Below are 20,903 nucleotides of genomic sequence, written 5' to 3' on the forward strand. Positions count from 1 at the left end.
GACGACCCGGGGCCCTCTGAACTGAGTGGTTTTGCCGCCAAATGGCACCACGATATACCGGTTATGGCCAGAGCCAATACGTTCCTTATTGGCATCAAATCCTTGAGATATGAATCAATAGGATATGATTGATAGGGCACAAAGCCCTCTGTTAGCTAAGGTGGATTCAAATTTGTCCCCTTAGACAACATCCAACCCAGGTCTACAAGGTTCCCTTGGCCGAAGCAACCCATGGCTGCCGACAAGTATCTTTCTGTCAGGTTGGGTCGACTACCTCCTCTGACTAAGTAGACCAGGGACCACGATGGCCCGGGACGACGGAACCATGGGATCTTGATCAGGTCCATCATCCATTCCCCCACCATCCACTTTAAGTGCAAGATGGTGAAATTTCTAATTTTGAATATCAAATCTTTGGATTTTCAATCATTTCCAAATTCCTCAGTTCTCAAATCCAAACCTAATTCCAATTCCATATCTATGTTGCTACTATATGCCAGATGCACGTATCATCTACGTATCTGATTGACGACTAGCCTTAATCGAAAGTTCTCTCTCATTATTGGGAGGGGTAATTAACTATAGGGGCTTGCGCCTATAGGAAACTAGAACTCAGATCATAAAGTCCTCACAAAATGAGGACGAAATCTCTGGGTAGTGTCTTATCTACAAACCCATCTGCCTTTCAAAATTTACCCTGGAACTTATTCCGTTAAAACTCCCTCGCCGAATAAAAAGAAAAGCGCGAGCGGGGAGGCCGGGGCTGAATTTTTGGAGCCCACAGAGGTCAGAGATAACAGAACAACCTGATTGATCAACACAATCATATTCCACACATAATAGGGTGGACCAATTTTTTGTTGTTGATTGGGCTCCAAGCATTACTCTTACCGCTACAACTTGCCAAGTTCACACTCTTTCTCCAACATAGTAGAGGCTCTTATTTGATGGAGCATGACCTCTCAGCTTTGACAGTTGCAAGTTCACATTATTCAAATGAGTAGTTCGTTATATGGTGTTAAATCCTAGCCGTCCCTTGGCATTTTGATCCCACGGCTAGGATGAAAATTTGTGGGAGGCTCACCTAATCCCAGCCGCCCCTTGGCATTTTGATCCCATGGCTAGGATGGGAATCAGTGGGAGGATCTGTGGGAGGTTCATCTGTTAAATCCCAGTTGTTCCTTGACATTTTGATCTCATGGCTAGGATGGGAATCCGTGGAAGGCTCACCTGGATCATGCCGATCTCTTTCCATATTTAGTTGGCTGATTTTGGAAGGATTATATTAGAGCAATTATGCATGATTTTGTAATTATTTATTTCTTTATTAAGATATTTTGTATAGATAAATAAACAGGGATAGTTTTGTGCAATAAAATTAAGCATTTTCCCTCTCCAATTCTCTAAATTTAACATGGTATCAAAGCCTTCATTGTCATTGCCTGAATTTTGAGCTTTTGTGCTGCCGTGCCTTCATTGTCGACCTTCCCTTATTGTTATCCTATCTATAACTAACGCAGCCTTCATTGTTGCCCTGCTTGATATAGCCTTCATCGCTATCATTTGTCGCCGCAATGTCTGAAGCAATTTTCTCCCAAAGCTTTGACCAAATTGACTCTATGATGCATCAAGGAAGAGGAGATCTCCAAAATATGCAACTTTTCTATCGCTTAAATGGGAAGAATTATTTGAAGTAGTCTCAATTTGTGAAGATCTACTTGAAAGGGAAAGGAAAGTTGAATCACCTGCTTGGGTTATGACCAAAAGAAGGAGATCCTAATTTTTGAGCATGGGATGAAGCATACTACATGATTATGTCATGGTTGTGGAATTCTATGGCTCCAAAAATTAGTGATACTTTTATGTTCTTATATATTACAAAGGATATATAGGATGCCGCTAGACAAACCTTTTCAAAGGCTCGGGGTGCTCCCCAGATCTTTGAAATCAAGGTCAAGGTGCGAAGCACAAAATAATGAAGCAAAACTATAATGGAATATGCCACTCTCCTTCAAAACCTGTGGCAAGAACTTGATCACTACAAATGTATAGAGAGCAAGTGTCCAGAAGATGCTGCTATCCTGAAAAATTTTACTGAGAAAGATAGTGTATGACTTTCTTTCATGATTAAATGTGGAGTTGGATCAGGTTAGAGTTCAGATCCTTTGAAAAGAGGAGACACCTTCATTAAACGAGACCATTTCTGTCATTCGTGCTGAGGAAAGTTGATGAGGGGTAATGCTAAAGCTAAAGGTAGTTGACGGTTTAGCAATGGTGTCAACCAAAGAGGTGTCATGGAAGGAAAAAGCTAAGGATTCCTCAAAACCTAAAGCCAAAGACTCTCTTTGGTGCTATTATTGACACACAATGGAGACATGCTGGAAGATATATGAAAAGCCTCCAAATAAGGAGTGTAATAAAAAAAGTGGACAAAGGGCACATCATAAGCCAACACTACATCAAATCAACCTAACCCAAAAATGCAGTTTAGCTTTAGAGATCTCAATAAAGAATATATTGATAAACTAAAATAACTTCAGGTATCCTTTGAAAAACCACATGCATCTTCTTCTCTTGCACTTTCAGGTAAGTTTTTTATATCCATTGGATTAAGTGCTTCTAGAAATCATTTGAAAAGATTATGGATCATTGACTCATGAGCCACAAATCACACGATACACTCTGTCGCCCACTTCATCAACTATACTCTTTGCCCAATTGATAAGAAAATCATCACTACTGATGGTTCTCTTATCACAGTAGTAGGCCAAGGAGACATACCCTTATCTCCCTCTCTCACTCTAAAAATCATACTCCACGTACCTCAATTATCCTCAAACATAATCTTTATACACAAACTTATTAGTGACCATAATTGTCAAGTCTTATTTAACCCTAGTTGTTGCTTATTTCAGGACCAGAGATCGGGGAAGAATATTGGACTTGCTAAGGAGAGAGATGGATTGTACAACTTGCTAGATCTGAACAAATCTAATATTATCAATAATGACTATTCTATGTTATCCCTATTCGATAAAAAATCTACTATTTGGCTTCACCATTTTAGATTAGGACATCCATCCTTTGAAGTCTTAAGAAATATGTACCCAAAAGTTTTTATAAGTTGGAAAATGAAGATTTTTATTGTGAAACTTGTGAGTTAGCGAAGCATAAATGAGTTTCTTTTTCAAACAAACATGTGAGATGTAATACTCTATTTTACCTTATTCATAGTGATATTTGAGGACCCTCAAAAGTCTCTAACATCTCAGGAGCCCGATGGTTTGCATCCTTCATTGATGACTGCACTCAAATCTCTTAGATCTTTCTCCTTAAAAATAAATTCGGTATTAACACTATCCTCTCCATTTTTATACCATGATCCAAAACTAATTCGGGGTAAAAATAAGAAAATTTTGTTCAGACAATGCTAAATTACTTTAATCAAATCCTATCCTTCTACTTTCAAAAAGAAGATATCATTCATGAGTTTTCATGCATTCGCACCCCACAATAAAACGGGGTTGCATAAAGAAAAAATGGTCACCTTCTAGCTTCCACTCGTGCACTTTTATTCCACTATAATATACCCAAATTCTACTAGGGGGAAGCCCTTCTAACTGCCACAAATCTCATAAATCGACTACTTTCAAAAACTTTAGGACTAAAATCACCAATGGATATTCTATTCTCTTTTTACCCCGAATTCTGAACCCATAATAACCTTTATATTCACATTCATAGACAAAATAGCGAAAAATTAGATCTAAAAGCACTCAAATGTATCTTTGTTAGATATTCATCCACCCAAAAAAGTTATAACTGTTATCATCCCTCCACCAAGAAGACTCTTGTATCTGTTGATGAACAAAAACCCTATTTCACCAAACCTCATATTTAGGGGGAGATTAAAATTAAGGAAGATGAGAAAAGTGAGCTTGCCCCTCTTGACCTTCTAGCTCCATCTCAAATCAATCCACATAAATCTAAATTAAAGGCAGGAAAATTGAGAACAAAGTTATTATGGATAACATGAGGTTTGGGCAAATGTATTCCAGACGTACAAATCCAAATTATGCTCCAGAGCAGATTCAAGAATCTGACATGTCTCCTGAAATTGAGGTAAATACATGTTTACCAAAAAAACTCCATTGTACGCTATAACCAACTTTGTATCCTTCCATAACTTCTCACATTCACATAATTTTTTTATTACACTAAATGATATTCATATTTCTAATGATATTTATGAGGCCTTATCTACTAAAAATTGAAAAAGTGCCATAAAAATGAAATGTTGGCCCTGAAGAAGAACAATACATGGGAGATCATCGACTTACCAATAGGAAAAAAATCAGTCGGCTACAAATGGGTGTTCTCTGTGAAATGCGAAGTTGATGGTACATTGGTGATGTAGGCAAAGGGTGTCAAAATATTTTAGGTTTTATTTTTTGGTGAGCTACTAAAATTCAGCTCATTAATGTTGAGCTTCTACTGTATTTAGCTCATTATTTTAAAATTAAATAGGTTCATTCCGCCCCTCTATGTGGCCCTTTGATTTCCTCCCCATAGGTTCCTTTTCCCTTCCTCGTGTCTCTTCGGTTTCCCCTCCTGGTTCTTCTTCCCTGACTGCTTGTCTCATGGTTGCTCTGCCCCTTCGGTTCCTCCCCTTGCTGCTTGTCCTGTGGCTGCTTTTCCCTATTTTTTGTGTGGCCTTTTCGGGTGTTGTTCTGGATCCCTTTGGAGGCTATTTCGGTTCCCTCTTGGCTGCCTTTTTGGGTTTTTTATGTGGCTGTTTGGGTGCTGTTTTGGACTGACTTTTGGCCTTCTATATTCTCTATTTTGATTGGTTAAATTGAGGGGATTTTAAGGACTGTTTGGTTGCCTTTTGTCACCTATAAATATGTGATGTTCAGAGAGTTAAAAAAAAGAGTTATGTGACTGATTTTTGGAAGCCAAAACATGCGGGTTTCTTCGTGGAAAAGCTTGCGAGATTGTTCCGTTTTTCCTCTCCCTCTAGGAAAGCTTGCGAGCTTGTCCTCCATTTTGTCTCGGCTTCTTATCTCATTCTTCTCCCCACAAGTTCGATGCCACTTGTATCCTTCTTCTCAAAGCAACTAATGAAATGCAGTTTTAGGAAGTTGTATGTGTCGTTATTTCATAAGTTTGTAAGCATCTTTTGTTGTGTGGTCATCTTTATATGATATAAAATGGTCTTATATTTTGTTTTAAGTGGGGTCTTTTGAATATTCTAGGAAGTGTTTTTTTTCTTGCAAAAATTAGATTATTTCTAATTTTTGCTGGCATCAATTAGAAAGGTATAAGGCAAGACTGGTGGTGAAAGGGTACACTCAGACGTACGACATTGACTACCATAAAGCTTTTTGCACATGTGGCCTAGATGAACACCATGAGAATCCTGCTCTCACTAGCAGCTAATTACAATTGGCATCTAGAACGGCTATATGTCAAAAATACATTCCTTTACGGGGACTTGGAGGAAGAAATATTTATGTAGATTCCACCATTATTCAAGAAGAAATCTGGGGGTAAAAAAGTGTGCAGGTTAAAAAAAGCTCTATATGGGCTAAAGCAGTCACCTAGAACTTGGTTTGAAAAATTCTCAAAAGTTATGCTACTTAATGGTTATCGACAGAGCCAATGGGGATATACATTATTCTTCAAGCACTCGGACTCAGAGGAAGTCAAAATTCTATTAGTTTATGTGGATGCTATCATTTTGATTTGGAATGATGAAAAGAAGAAAGTGATTTTAAAAGAATGTCTTGCCAAGAAATTTTAGATCAAAGATTTGGTATATTAAAATATTTTTTTGGAATTGAAGTGGCCCACTCTAGCAAATGAATATTCATTTCACAACAAAAATACTTTGAGATCTTTTTAAGGAAATATGCAAATTAGCTTATAAACCAACACCAACACCAATAGAACCAAATCTTAAATTGGGAGGAGCTAAAGAAGATTTAAATGTATATAAATGATCCTATCAGAGACTTGTGGGAAAATTAATCTATCTTTCCCATACCATATCAGATATAGCATTTGCAGTAAGCATGGTTAGCCAGTTCATTCAAAATACAAGGCATACTCACCTGCAAGTTGTAGACATAATACTACACTACCTTAAGGGGAACCCAGGTGAAAGGATTCTCTTCAAAAGAGATTGTGGAATAATTCCAGAAGCATATACTGATGCAGATTATGCAGGATCACCAGTAGATAGACGATCTACTTCAGGATACTGCACATTCTTTGGAGGAAACCTTATTATATGAAGGAGCAAGAAACATAATGTGGTGGCAAGGTCTAGTGTAAAAGCTAAATAAAAAGCTATGACCTTGGGAATTTGTGAGCTACTATGGATCAAGATGATTCTAGAAGACCTAAGGATTAAGTGGGAAGGGCCTTATGAAGCTAAACTGTGACAACAAATCAACAATCAACATCGCTCATAATCCGGTTCAGCATGATAGGATCAAGCACATAGAAGTGGACAAATATATCATAAAGGAGAAATTAGACAGTGGTCTTATATGTATCGATCATGTCTCATCAAAAGATCAGCTTGCAGACATTCTTATCAAGGAACTCGATAACTATCTTTCTAGGACTGATTACCATGTTGGGAATGATCGATCTGTATTCCCCATCTTAAGGGGTAGTGTTAAATCCCAGTCGTCCCTTGACATTTTGATCCCACCGCTAGGATGAGAATCCATGTGAGGCTCACCTGGATCACGCTGATCTATTTCTATATTTAGTTGGCTGATTTAGGAAGGATTATATTAGGCAATTATGAATGATTTTATAGTTATTTACTTCTTTATTAAGATATTTTATATAGATCTATAAATAGGGATAATTTTTTGCAGTAAATAAGAATTTGTAATTTTTTTCCTGATTGCATGATACACTACATGTTGTTATAACTCTTCTATATTTGCAAGTATCTTGTGGTTCAAGTACCCCGAGCATTCTTTTATTTGACTAATTTTCCTCACGCCTAGGAGTTGATTTTCACACCCTTCTAAGCTAGCAGGAGCCTGTACATCTTTCGTCCAAATATAGGATTTGCTTGAATCTTCTTCAGAGTGATAGAGATGATGCATCTTCTTAGTAAGTGAAGTCGATATATCTTCTACTAGACAACGAGATGCATCTGATTTTCAACCCATCGGCCCCTTCTCCATGAGACAAAGATGTTCGATTGAGGCACCCTCCTTAGCTACCAGGAGTCGGCACATACTCCAATTTAGATATGAGATACTTGAATCCTCTTTAGGGTAATATAGTTGATACATTCTCCTAATTAGCATGAGTTGACGCATCTTCCTCCCAATAATACGAGATGTAAGTACATTCTCCCATGCCTTAATGTTGATCTTCATTCTCCCAATGAGGAGAAGACGTTTGAGTACCTTCCCTTGCACCTGTAAGTTAATTTTCATTCTACTTCCATGGGACAAAAATGTCTGAAGATCTTTCTGCTTGGATGATGAAATTGATACACCCTCTTAAGCTTGTAGGAGTGGGCACATCTTCTAACTATGTGTGAGAGATAATTGAATCCTTTTTATGATGAAATTTGATGCTTCCTTCTAGCTAGTAGGGGTTGATATATCTTTGAGCTAAAAATAAGAGGTGTTCAAGTACATTTCCCTTGCTTGGGAGTTGATTTTCATCCTCCGTAAGTCGGGAACATATGAATCTTCTCTTTTTTAAGGTGAGAGGTGAATCCTCTCCCACTTCTAGTGATAGCCAATTAACTTATTACTCAATTGATAGAGTTAATTGACTCGCATAAGCTAGTAATTTTTGGTACGTCCTTCAACTGAGTATAAGATTTGCTCAAATCCTCTCTAGGGTGATAGAGTCGATACATTCCTTAACTAGGTAGAGTCGATACATTCTTTGCCCAATAATGAGAGACGTCCTTGTACATTCTCTCATATTTGAGAGTCTATTTACTCCCTCCACATAAGCTAGGGACTTCATCTCTTCCCTAATAGAATTGAGTCACTCCAAACGCCAAAAGAGCAAAGTTATCTAACCTGTTTGGGTAAGCTATACTCTATTCTATTGGAGAAAGCAAATGGTCAAAGTCTCGCATTATGGGGGCATGTAGGGGATGTTTGGTTTGAAGTAAAATTTGTGTAAAGTATTTTTTATATAGATGTTTTGAAAATATTGGTGTTTTTTTTTAAAGTAAAAAAAAATGCATAATATATTTTAAAATATATGTAATCACCATCTTGTTCTATTTTGATATATTTAGAAATTATTAGATTTTGACCAATTTCCAAATACATTGTAAATGCTTTGTCATTGTGGCCACTGGCCGCCCCTGCCAAGTCGACCACCAGCCGTCATTGACCACTATCTGCCTACCACTATCTTTGGGCTTTATATTGCATTCATTTTACTTCAAACAAAAAAAAAAAATCATCTGCTTTTATTTTACACTCATCTAAATAATTCCAAACATTTTAAATATGTACATTCCTTTTACATCCCATTTGATTTTACTCTATATTTTTTTTCGGCAAACCAACTAACCCCTTAGTCGCAACCAAATATTGTAGATCTACCATGCAAAGGGACCTAGAGGAGAGGTAGACTACCCAAGTCTTCCTCAAGGATCCAAGTATCAGATTACTTCCATCCTTGCTATAGGAAATGATGGTGATTACAAAAGGTGAGTTCAAATTCTAAACCGTAGGGTATTATTTGAACTTACAATATGATAGACAACCATTCATAAATTCATTATAAATAGAAAAGGACAGGTATCATGGATAATTACAAGAACCGGCCCTATCGTAGTTTCATACAAGTCTTTGCACGTGAGCTATCCTCATTGCAGTGGTATGAGTTTGGACGTATGCTCATAAGTGGCAGTTTTCTTCTCGACGGCCTATTCCTTCTAAAATTCAAAGGTGGCCATGAATTGCCGTACCCTTTGTTCTAGAAACTTTGCCATGGATATAAATTCGTATTCCATCTACTCTTGTCTTTGTGTTGAGGCAATGATGTGTTGGGCTTTCCAGAGCTTGATTTGCGGGTTGTTCATTCTTCCTTTAATTGATCCTCGTCTCCAGAGGGAAGTCTGAAGTTTCAGCTAATGTTCTCTTACTTAGTGTCGTTGAGTATCTGCTCCAATTCCGGAAGACAACGATCGTGGAGAGGCACCAGGTTGAGAATGGCGAGCTTTTCTTTCACGTTGGAGATCAATGCTCTTGCTAAGTCACCCTCTTCTCAGTGGAAATATCCCGGCATCAGTTTGCTGCATGGCTGAGTCCATCCTTTGGTTCTCTATCCTTTGATTTGTGAGGGAGATTGTGAGCCAATTTTTTTCTCCCCAAGCTTAGTTGGTTTTATAACGCAGCAAGGCATTGGAAAAAAAAAAAAAAACTATCTTAACAGTTTTCATTGATTTGATCTCAAATTGCGCAATGCAGTTCAGGTTGAATGTTCTAGTTTATGCACCATACTTTTTATAAAATATAATCAGTATTACGATGCTACAAGAGCTCAAAATTTCTGTACAACTTTTTTTGATTAGATCGAGGGCCTTCCCAGTTAATTTAATACGGTAAAATAGAAAAATGTGATGACACATCGTACTGGAATAAAACTTGCAGTCTTCGAATCATATAGCTGAACCAATTCCTGAGGATTGATTTAAAAAAAGGAGCGCTAGCTCTCTATTCAACGTCTCTTATATGCAGATAAAAGTTTCAGCAATGATTACCTGAGCTTTTGTTCTTTGAGTCTAATCGAATTCCAGATAATTCAGTTATTCCTCTCTATCCAAACGTTGAATGCGATATTTGTATAGACAATCTTGACTATAAAGTGCATATCAACATGCAAGTTCTTCTTTTGGCATTGGTCAATATGTGTGTGAACAAAAAACTAGTTCCAATGCAACTCTAAGAAACTTTTAATACTATTCGTACTTGTTCTTGAACATTAGCAACAGTAACTGTTGCCTGCTTTGACAAAACATTTGCTAGCACTTTTAGTTGGTTTTTTCAGTGGTTGCTGACGTAACAAAAATAAAATAGAGACAGCTTAGCTACACTGTTTTTACATTCAGGAAATTAAGGGTTACTAATCTTTATTTATTTCTTCAATATCTTCTGATTCTTTGCTGGAGGAAGACAGATTTTTGACGTGGAACTGGAAATGAAGAAAAAAAACTTCAAACTAGAAGGTTAGTCTTCTTCTGCTTGATATGAACTAATTTAAAAATTGAGTGTTTTTTGCTTATATCTTTCTAAAGCTGGTTTCAGCTTTATTTTTAATTTCAATTCTCATTTATAAATTTATTTGTAAAAATATAGTATTTGAACAATTGAACTGTCAATTTTCACGCATCAGACTATAGTTGCAGAAACCAAATGCCATTCACCTTTAAGTGAGGAAATTGCACTATCTTATGAACTACTCTTTCTCTCGTTTACTTGTGCTTCTCTCTCACTCTCTTCTCAGACCTAGAAGAGCGAAGGTAGCAATGGCAATATTTTCTAAGAGAGTGAGAAAGAGCTGCTAGGGCTACCTGCCTCTACCCTTTTGATCTTTGTTTTCTTTTTTAGTTGTATTCATAGTCTAATGAAGTATGTTGAGCAAAGGGTTGAGGAGAAAAGGATGAATGCATAGATTAATTATTTCTAAGGTTTAGTTCGTCCTGATGTGCTATGAAGTTTTTTATTTGATTTCTTCTATTTCCTCAGAAGTTACTCATCATTTACAGAAACACTTTAACTGTCATTATTATTAGATTGGCTATTTCTATACGTTGATAGCAGATTGTTAATTGTAATTTGTATTAGCATATTCATGAAGCTGTTTTTATGAAAGCACAAGAAAATACATTTAAGTGAAGGAAAAGAAATCAATGACATTTTATAAATATAAATTCCTTAAATGGTCTTCGCCTTTTTTACAATAGCTTGCATTTTTCTTGGTTATCTTTCATTCAAAATTGTGTAATACATTTACAAAATCTGAAGGTAACCTACATGTCGATTTACTATTCTAACTCTGATGTTTATCAATACAGTTTTTCTCTTTGAACTTATATATTGTTTTCATATGTTTGCTTAGAAACATTTGAAGTTTATATAAATATCAATAAATAAAGAATTTATATGTGATATTTTCTATATGAGAAAAGGATCTAATTGGTCCCTAACTTTTTTTGATGACCAAAAGAGTCCCCGACTATATAAAAGTAACAATTTGGTTCCTCGATTCTTTAAATAGGGACCAAATTAGTCCTCCCGTGGGATCGTTTAGGCCCCTATTTAAAAAGTCAAGTGCTTAAGATGACTTTTAAATAGTTGGAGATTTTTTGGTCCATAAAAATTCAAGGAATTATTTTGGTCCTTATCTCTTTTCTATTTAATTTTCACTTTCGTAGAATCTTAAATTTATTTTTCGTTTACATAAATGCATATTTGCATAGATCTTCTCTTAGGCACACTATGCTTTAATTTCTAATTGTTCCCCTCACTAACTATGTTTATTTTGAAATTGTACTATTAGTTATAAAAATTAATACTTATTCATTCTCAGCCATGCCATAAACTATACTTGTTACTTCATTGTCATGCTAGTCATATATTTTGCTAATTCAAACAAATCACATCCATTATAAATTATAATAATATGTTAGTTCCTACATATATATTCCTTTTCCCTATCACAGCCCTTGCATTTGCTCCTGGTTTTTGCTTGATTCTGAATAAAACTTTTTCAGTGCTCCTGCTCTGCATTCTTCACCAGCATAAACAAACCATGATCTTGGAACTGTGCTCCTGGTGGAATAATAGTCCCACTTGTTGGTCCGGAGATCATGAATTCCATGTTTGACTTGTTTCTTATTTTAATCCTATCCATGGGTTGGGTTCCAGGGTGAAGGGTAATAAGTCACCTTGGCGAAGGGTAATAAGTCACATTGGCATGCCGTTGGTGACCAGCATCTTTCTTGGTTTGACGCTGTTAGCACGTTGCACTTGCTGATGAATTTTACTTCAAATCTACTCTTGAAATAGTAATCTGCTAATGGATTACACTTCTCCTTTCCATTCATGTCGTATAGTCCATGGTTTTTGGGTTGACGCAACAAGAAATCCAATAAACCTGCCTCATCAGAAGGTTGCAAATATTTTAATTAAATTGAAGACAGCTATTATGCATCTTATCATTTTAATGTCTTAGGGTAGGAGCTTTAACCGCACTAATGAATAACAGGCTTAACTAAAAGATCAGCTTTACACTTGCATGAATTCTTTCAGTAATAATAGGTTGCAATGCAATTATTATTCTATTTTCTTTAGACATATACGCTGAAAAATAGGATAAAAATATCAAAATAGTTCCCCGACTATTCGTATGTAACCAATTTAATCCTAGAGTATGCCCGTTCTCCAATTTAATCTATCCACTATACAAGGGACTAAATTGAGATCTTTTTTATTAGTTGAAGACTAAATTGGGATTAATTTTGTATCTTAATTTCCTTTAACTTCTATCTGAGAGATCATTTGGGATTAATGTTTTATAATCGAGGTACTAGAGAAATGTGATACTTTGGGATTAAATTAGTGTCATTTAAATAGTTGGGGGACTATTTTGGACTTCTTCTTTTGAAAAATATTTGCATCATAGATATTTTTTGGGTGGAGATTTGCCTTTGTTTCATGATCCCTATTTTAATTTTCTAAATAAAGTTTTTTTTTTTAAAATGCATTCATTTGCTTTCAATTCTTTCAATAATGGGGCATGTCAGAGTTGCTGTTTGACTGCTTTAGACGGCATAGTCCTCCATTGTGTTTTGTTGTACCACAGAAGGAGTAGTGATGTATCAATTCCCTCCTCTCATTGCAGAAGTAGAGCAACTATTATTGAGCAATAGCAGAGAGAACAAGAATGAACAATTATGGAGATCATGTGTGCTCTCATTTGCGGTATTTTCATGGTTCAGTTCTTGTGAAGTAGCACAGTCTAGTGTCGGAAATAAAACAGACATGGTTTATGAGATTGGGGAGTTATTTGAACTGGGAATACAGCTATCTTATTTGCTTATACTACTAGGTCTTCTTGGACTTGGAACCTTCTTTGTTATTCGCCAGGTTCTTGTTAGAAGAGAGCTTGACCTTTCTGCTAAAGAACTGCAGGTAGATTTATTAAATTCTCTAATTTTTTGGTAAATGCTTCTGATGTGCACAATTCATGATATGAGCGCACTAACAATCCAAATCTAGTTAATCGCTTAGACATATTTTGTTCTTTCAGGAGCAAGTCAGAAGTGGTGATGCTACTGCAACCGAGTATTTTGAGCTGGGTGCTGTTATGCTTAGAAGAAAGTTCTACCCAGCTGCAACGAAGTACCTGCAGCAAGCAATTGAGAAGTGGGATAGAGACGACCAGGATCTAGCACAGGTTTGCCAAAAAGCCTAATCAGTAACTTCCAAGAATTTCTCCTCGCTCTAGTCCCCAAACCAACGCCCCCATCGCTCACACACCCCAAAAGAATATCCTGTAACTTAGCAAAAATTATGATATGCTGGGGGAGCACCACAGCCAGGAAGGGGTAGGTGTTTAGGAAGGTTTCTAATCAAGAGCGAGTTGTTTAAGAAAGTTTCTAATTAGGGAAAATTATTCAGGAAGGTTTCTAATCAAGGGAGGTTGATGTGAAACGTACATGTGAAGATGAGTTGCTTACGGAAATTTGCACGCTTAATATTTCGAGAACAATATTAAATAAGATTTATGCCGATTTAAATGTTTAAAATAAAACAATAAGGCGATAAAACAAGCTTAGGCTAAATTACATGCATAGGAGTTAAGATCGTAAAGTAGATTAATGACTTGATCACCCAAAGTCACAATCCCCTTGCTAGGTCTATTACTACTAAAATTACACTCCATATATTCCGTTTTTAGATCTACTACAAAGCGAAAACCTTTAGTCTCTTAATGTTACCTCCATTAATTCAAAGTACTTTCAACTCACCTCTCTATCTTTATCAACAAGGGAATATAACTCAAGCAAAAAGCATACACCAAGTATACTATTCTCTTGCAAATGTTCTAGTGAGAACATCCATGACTAAAGCAAAAAGATATGGGCAAATTTTAAGTCATGTTCACTAAGAGTCAACTTTGTCCAAATTTCACCACGCTTCTTAAAAGTCTCCTCCGCATGGGAGTAATCTACGGGAAGTGCTAGTCCTTCCCACCAGCAACGCTTAAAAGCATGCATGATGGCGTTGTCACAAGGACACTGCTCACCACAGGGGAATCTTATCCCAATACGCTTAAAAAAGGGTGGCCACGGTTCATGGCTTGTACAACCGCAAAGAAGGACGAATTTCCCCACAATTGTTGAAACAATGCAAAAGGTACTTAGGTGTGTGGGTTTTACTCGCAATACCAATTGGACACAGCGTGAATGGAATACTTAGATTTAATAAGTTTTACCCATCATACATTGGAACAACATTGAGAGGATAATTAATTTCAAATTTTTTGAAAATTGCAACTTGCACGAGTCCAACAATAGAAGACGTGATGATTGAGCAACTAGCGAGGGGCAAAAAACTAAAGTTTTTCTCTCTTTTTTAAATATTATATAGGGAGGAGGGAGGAGGGAGGGAGGGAGGAGGCAGTTACAAAAAGGGTAAACTCGCTGCTTAGAGAGAAAGAGAGGGTGATAAGAAGAGGAGGGCAAGAAGAATCTACAGAGAGAAAGTAGAGAGAAAGCAAGAGTAAAAGAGGGGAGTTCGAGAGAGATTTTAAGAGAGAAAAAAGGAGAGAGTGGGAGATATGATTCTCTATTAGAGATAGAGTGAAGGGTTTAAAGGGAGAGATAAAGATAGGAAGGGGATTGGCCAGTCGCAGCTGGGTTAATGGCTGACTGAGGGAAGATATGGGCGGATTTGGTGAGTGGAGGTTGCAGGGAGGTGAGAACGGTCCGCAACACCTAGGTTGGAGAAGCGTTGATGGAAATAGGAGAGCTGGAGGTTGATGACAACAAGTTCAATTGTGTGGCTAGTGGAGAGGAGAGAATGCAGGCATGTGAGTTTTTTGCAGCCTCTGAGGTGGATGAACGACAACTTTTGTTGGAATTGAAGCTGGTGGTAGGGTGGTCAAAGAGGAGTAGGCAAAGCTCGACTTAGGGGACGACTGGGTGAGTGACGGAAGGCCGATGGGTTTAGTTGAGATGGAGAGAACTACAAGGACAAGAAAGGATATAGGGAGCAGATGATTCGATTGTGTGAGTAGAAAGAAGTGTGTCTGCCTAGTCACGTGAACAAGAATGAAGAGAGGGAGACTGCATGTGTGAGTTTAAGTTTGGCCCTTTATTTTTTATTATATTATATTTTTCTGTGTCGGGAGTTTGGGTAGCTTGTGGCAGAGATAAGATGTAGGGATAAGCTGGGATGAAAAGGAATTTTTCTTAATTGCAAAAAAAAAAAGTAAATCGATCGCTCAATGATTTCTCATGCAACAACGAAAATACGTAATATAGCCTCTGAGTGGCACAGGTAAACCACCTTTTTTCTCGCGAACAACCAAGACAATTTGGGTGACTTTTTAAGTAATTTCGATGTTTCTGGATGCAATGACGAAGTCCTTTCTCAAAGAGGCGATGCTGCGCAACATTGCATCTATAGTCCATTTTTCATCGCGGACGCTAGAATTGATCGCGAGAGATCCCTTTTTATGTATTTTCGACGTTTTGAACGCAACGACGTAATTCATTGGCAATCAGGATACACTTGGGAAATTTTTGCACAGCGTTGCATCCGTAGACAGTCTTGATTTGCTGTCGCTTGAATCAGATCGCCATGAATGTTTCTTCTTAGATGAATTTAACATTTTGGACACATCACAAACACTCTATTTGTTCACAAGATGGACTATGTTTGAGTAATTTCATGCAGCATTGAGTGCTTGAACTCGCTATGCTGAATTGTGAGCATGCTACATGTGAAGTTGAGTATGTTGATTGTTGTTCTCATCATACTTGCTCAAAATCAATTTTGGGAGCATAGGTGGAGTTCAAGATCCACACAATCAAAATCATGTTTTGCAGATTTTCAATACTACAACACATAATCAAAAGAAGCCCTAGTTTTCGACTCTAAGTTCCAAATCTAGCAAGCAATGGTTGCCACCAATTTTGAGAAGAGTTGGTCCATTTATTTATTATATTATTTTCCTGCCAAAAAATAATTAGAAAATCCTAGTTATACAGTGAACATTATAACTCAATCTATGTTAATTTAGCTATTTTTCTGAATCAACAAGATCCATCTCTACCTCAAAAATGCAAGAATGGTTACAATCTATATGAATGGAAGTTTAGTGAGGCACTTCTATGGCTACACAATGGTTTGAAAAAATAATCAACCTCCAGGCATGAACTAAATCCAAGTAAATAAAGCCTCGATTAAGGAAAAGAACTATTATGATTCTATGTTAAAATCAAAGATTGTTTAGACCTCACCAGTAATTTGATACATCTTGGAAGTAAAAACACAAAATAAAAAAGAACGAGCAACATAGGAACACAAAGATAAGGCTGATTTTCTTATTTCTCTTCAACAATAAATGAAAGATAACTATTGATTTTACTATTCGGAGAGCTAGATCAGCTCTCCTACAAACTCTAGACACCGTTAGGAACTCACAACAAACACTAGGAAAATGAACTCAACAATATCATCCTAAGACCATAGACAAACTCCCTTAAATAGCCCTAGAACAAAAATAACAAAAATTAAATATTCCTAATCAGCAAAAAACATAATTTGGAAAACCTTTCTAAATAAATAGAACATTCTCTAATTAACATAAATATAATTTAAGAAACATTCCTAAATAATTAAACATGATTTAAGAAATCTTTCTAAAAACATTATTTAAAAAGAAATCTTTCTAAAAAAACCATGATTTAATAATTTTTTTCTAAATAATTAAACATGAATTTAAGAAACTTCCTAAACAATTAAAATACTTCAATAAATAACATAAACACAATCAGGAACACTTTTCCTAAACAACACTTGATGAGGACATCAGAAGATCAACGGCTGGGATCTAGAGTTTTATTTTTATTTTTTGAATGTCTTATGTACTAGTTTATCTTATATTACTGTTTTTTCCATTTTACCCTAAGAGTGATCAAGTGGTGTTGTTGCCCGAATGACGTTTTAATCTTTGCTATTTTTCTTTCTTCGAATGAGGTCTATTAAATGTAGCTTTTCTTGTATATGAAGGACGATGAATATTGAATGAAATTTTATTTTTTTTTGCTTAGATCTCAAATGTGGTTCATGGGAGGAGAGACCCTAAGAAAGCAATACCTATCAACTTTTGGAGGAGTCCAATGTTCGCGTTTTTACGATCTCTTCGTGAGTTCTTAGATCTTTATTTTAGTTTCCATCTTCCATACCCACCTTCCCTCCCATAACCCCACCATACCACATCCACCCTCCTCCGAGCTCCACATGCCAATGCACCCCGACTCCAAATCCTACCTTCTAGAAGCACCAAAATTCCCCTCTCCACACCAGGCCGGGAATAAAACTCTCCCCTCCTGTACACCAGACGTCCATCCCCCCAAGCCCCCATTGCCGCACAGCTCCCATTGAACCCACCTCCATTATGACGATTTCAATTGTCATATTCCACCATTCCTAAGATTAGCTCCAGAAAAAAGAAAAAGTAATGACCCTGTTTGAAAAGTTTGAAGTTCAAATTTCAATACTTGTCCTTATTTGGAACTTTTACAAGATATGTCTGAAGGAAAGTTTTTTCAAAGTTCAATCTCACATTTACATTTTAAATTAAAGAGGGTTGTTTATTCTCTTTTCACTATGTAGGCAAACCTCGTTTGGAAAGCTTATAAAATCCTTCCCCATACTCCTCCCCTCCATGTGTCGCCGCCACCATTAATGGGCTAATCCTATTGCTTCTAATAAAGGCTGTCATCCCACTTGAAATTTGAATTTTGAAATTTTCAAAATTAATCCCGCCAAATCACTTTAAATCCTGAAATAAATCTCAGATTTAATTTCCCACTTGCAATTTATGCCTTGGTCCATATTCCATTGTATGTGGACACAATCTCCCCCCCCCCTCCTTAGGCCGGCCCCTTCCCCCTCTCTCTCTCTCTTTTCCTCATTAAAATCACCTCCCACAAATTGGTTTCAATCAAACCTCTCATTAAAGGAATGACTTTCCCACCTTTCTATGTTATTTGGGGATTAAAAATTCCAAAACCTGGCTCCTAAAACCTGCCTCTAAATTGCTATCCAGCAATTTTTTCACTTAGAAACTGTAATACGCCTTAGGTTTTAACAAATTAGGGTTTTTGCCCTATTTTCCTTCAAGAATTGAAATTCTCCTCCAAATCAAGAAAAAAATCAACACAAGAGGAGATGAGAGGAAGACAAGAACATTTGCATTTCAAAATCCACAGAGAAACAAGATAAAATTTTGTCCACTTTCGAGAAGGACAAGGTCCTCCCACTCAAAACCACTAGTAAAAACAAGAGAAAGAAACTAAGGAGGCTAAAGAGAAAACTCAAATCTTGCATAACCCTAGAAATCTCCCTCTCATTCCTTTACTTAAGCAGAGACCAAAAGACCAACAAACCATCTAGATGGGCTGCCCAAAATGAACCGCGCCAGCTCAGGCTTGACCCAGCCAACCGGGTCCAGGATTGGACCGGTTCAGCCCAAGGGTCGAACCCCCCAGCCCGCTCCGGCCTCGCCTCCCCGCTTCCTCGCGGCAAGGTCGACCGCGCGGCGCTCCTCGCCCGCAGCCTCGGCTCGCCACGTTGGTCGCGCGAATCCCCTCGGACTGATCAGAGGCGGACGCCATCAATACTCCCTCCTTTAAAATTAACCTTGGTCCTCAAGGTTAAAAAATATTGGATTCCTCGGTGGTCGGAAAACCCACAAAGGCTAGGGTCACCCTGTAGTGATACCCTTCGACCACTACTCTTGTATTTAACCAGCAACTTCTCCCAATTGGACCTCATGTCTTCCTAAAGACTGAGGCCACTTCATACCCAAGATGACGTCGGCGTTTTTCAGATCAAATCAGCAAAAAAATCTTGAGTGATTACCTCCCCCTGCAAGTAATAATGACTCCCTTGCATTTCCCATAAATACGGGGCCCTTCTGTCCCTGTGCATATGGTCACCTCTAATTTCTTGCTTGCTTCAACCTCTAGATTCAACTTGTTCCGCGACTCTATAGGCCCAAGGAGTTGTGAGGTAGCTCCAACTGTCAAACAAAACTCTCACCTTGCACCCTTCAATTTCAACCCTCCATCTTCATGGTGGGATGGAGAATGGTAAACCTTCCATCGAAATTCAGACTCAGCTTCCTATCATATTCTAGATGAGATGCTCTACCTCACCTAGCCTTTCCCTTGTTGCCCTTCATCTGTGTCCTCATCTGAATCCCCCACCACTATCAACGTGCAGAGTCTTCTCCTTACACCTATGCCCAGGTGCAAATTTCTCGTCGCAACGGTAGCAGAGGCTTTGACGCCTCTTCTCCTTCAATTCGAAGTCTAGTCCAGTCTCTTGAACCCTCTTGGTTCACCACAGTGGTGCTTTCTCCTGTTTTACCTCCTCGGGATCGAGTAGTGGCATTCACCTTAAGTCCTTCGATGCATGAAGTGAGTGAGCGATAATATGGGGTGAGACCCCACTGACTTCCATGTCTGATCCGTCCTTCTGCTTGTCCTCAAACAAGCTGAGCTGTCCTCCATAATTCCCACTATCCCTCGTGGTTGACCACCCTGTGGCGGCTCTTGATGTAGGGTTTTCAACCCTTTCATGAAAATTCCCTTCATGGCGTCCATCAGGCTTTCCCCTGCAATCATCCGGATAGAAGCTCCAAAGCGCTCCCGGTACTCTGCCAACTGTGCCTTCCTTAACAAGAGACATGAACTGTTACTAATGGGTGCCCTCACTAGAACACTCTGAACCTCTGCAGTAATAGATCCTTGAACTCTTCCCAACTCCGTATAGGTTGTCGCCCCTCAATCCATTGAACCAAGCCAATGATTTCCCCTCCAAAGAAAATCGGACAACCATCAGCTTTTTCCTCCTCCGTGACGCCCGTTTAACGCGAATATATCGCTCCCACCCGGTAAGCACCCATCCGTACGCATCCTTCGCCTTCGATACGGGGACCCTTTCAAACTTCCCTCAATCTTGTATCTGTCCGAGGAGGATTCCTCCGCATCCTCCCCAATGGCCGCATGCTGAAATCCCTCCACTGAGGTCTTCCCCTCCACTCCCTGAATACGGGGTCTGCACCCCCTTCTTGGTGGCCTCCCTAGGGGCTCGGCCCCCCTCGTGTGTACCTCCGATTGTCTCGGCCAACCACCCCCGACCTCTCCTGTGGCTCGGCCAACTCCGGCGGCCTCCTCCTGGACATCTCAAGCCACCCTCCTTGCTTGCTCCGCAAGTGTGCGACCCATCTTCTTGCACTCCTCCCGGGCCCTCATCGGCCACCCCTCCATACAGACCCTGAGGGTCCCAACGTACGTCTCCTCCCCCTTGGCCGACGGCCCCCTCCCACGGTGCACCCACCACGCCGGATGCCTCCGCACCCTTCCTTGAACAAGGCTCTTGGCGCGAGATGTGAGGTGGTGCTTGGCATGGCTTCCCCCTGGTTGGCTTTGGCTTCATCTTCCCTATTGAGAATTAGGGTTTAAGGTTTGAACAATCGGCGAATTTCCTTTTCCTTAGGATTTGATTGAAGCAACTTGGGCGTCAACCAATTACGGAACATCTCTTCCATTCCCTCCAAAATCTCTCCTCTAAGGATGAGAATTTCCT

At 38.5% G+C, this 20,903-nt stretch overlaps 1 protein-coding gene across 6 annotated transcripts in view; it reads left to right on the top strand.

The window, feature by feature from the left end:
• LOC110101708 (tetratricopeptide repeat domain-containing protein PYG7, chloroplastic) overlaps window positions 1–20,903 on the top strand; it is a 33,986-nt gene that overhangs the window by 6,814 nt on the left and 6,269 nt on the right. For 2 of the 6 annotated variants that reach the window (XM_020829708.2, XM_028696578.1), the window contains exons 3-5: window positions 10,189–10,237; window positions 12,916–13,205; window positions 13,324–13,470. In XM_020829708.2, the coding sequence (XP_020685367.1) occupies window positions 10,189–10,237; window positions 12,916–13,205; window positions 13,324–13,470 (486 nt within the window). Of the gene's footprint in view, window positions 1–8,603; window positions 8,717–10,166; window positions 10,238–12,915; window positions 13,206–13,323; window positions 13,471–20,903 lie in introns of those variants that run through there. The other 4 variants (XM_020829706.2, XM_020829707.2, XM_020829711.2 and 1 more) reach the window with 4 other exon arrangements.

This window comes from Dendrobium catenatum, unplaced genomic scaffold (genome assembly GCF_001605985.2).
Source record: "Dendrobium catenatum unplaced genomic scaffold, ASM160598v2 fragScaff_scaffold_772, whole genome shotgun sequence".
NCBI classification, from domain to species: Eukaryota; Viridiplantae; Streptophyta; class Magnoliopsida; order Asparagales; family Orchidaceae; genus Dendrobium; species Dendrobium catenatum.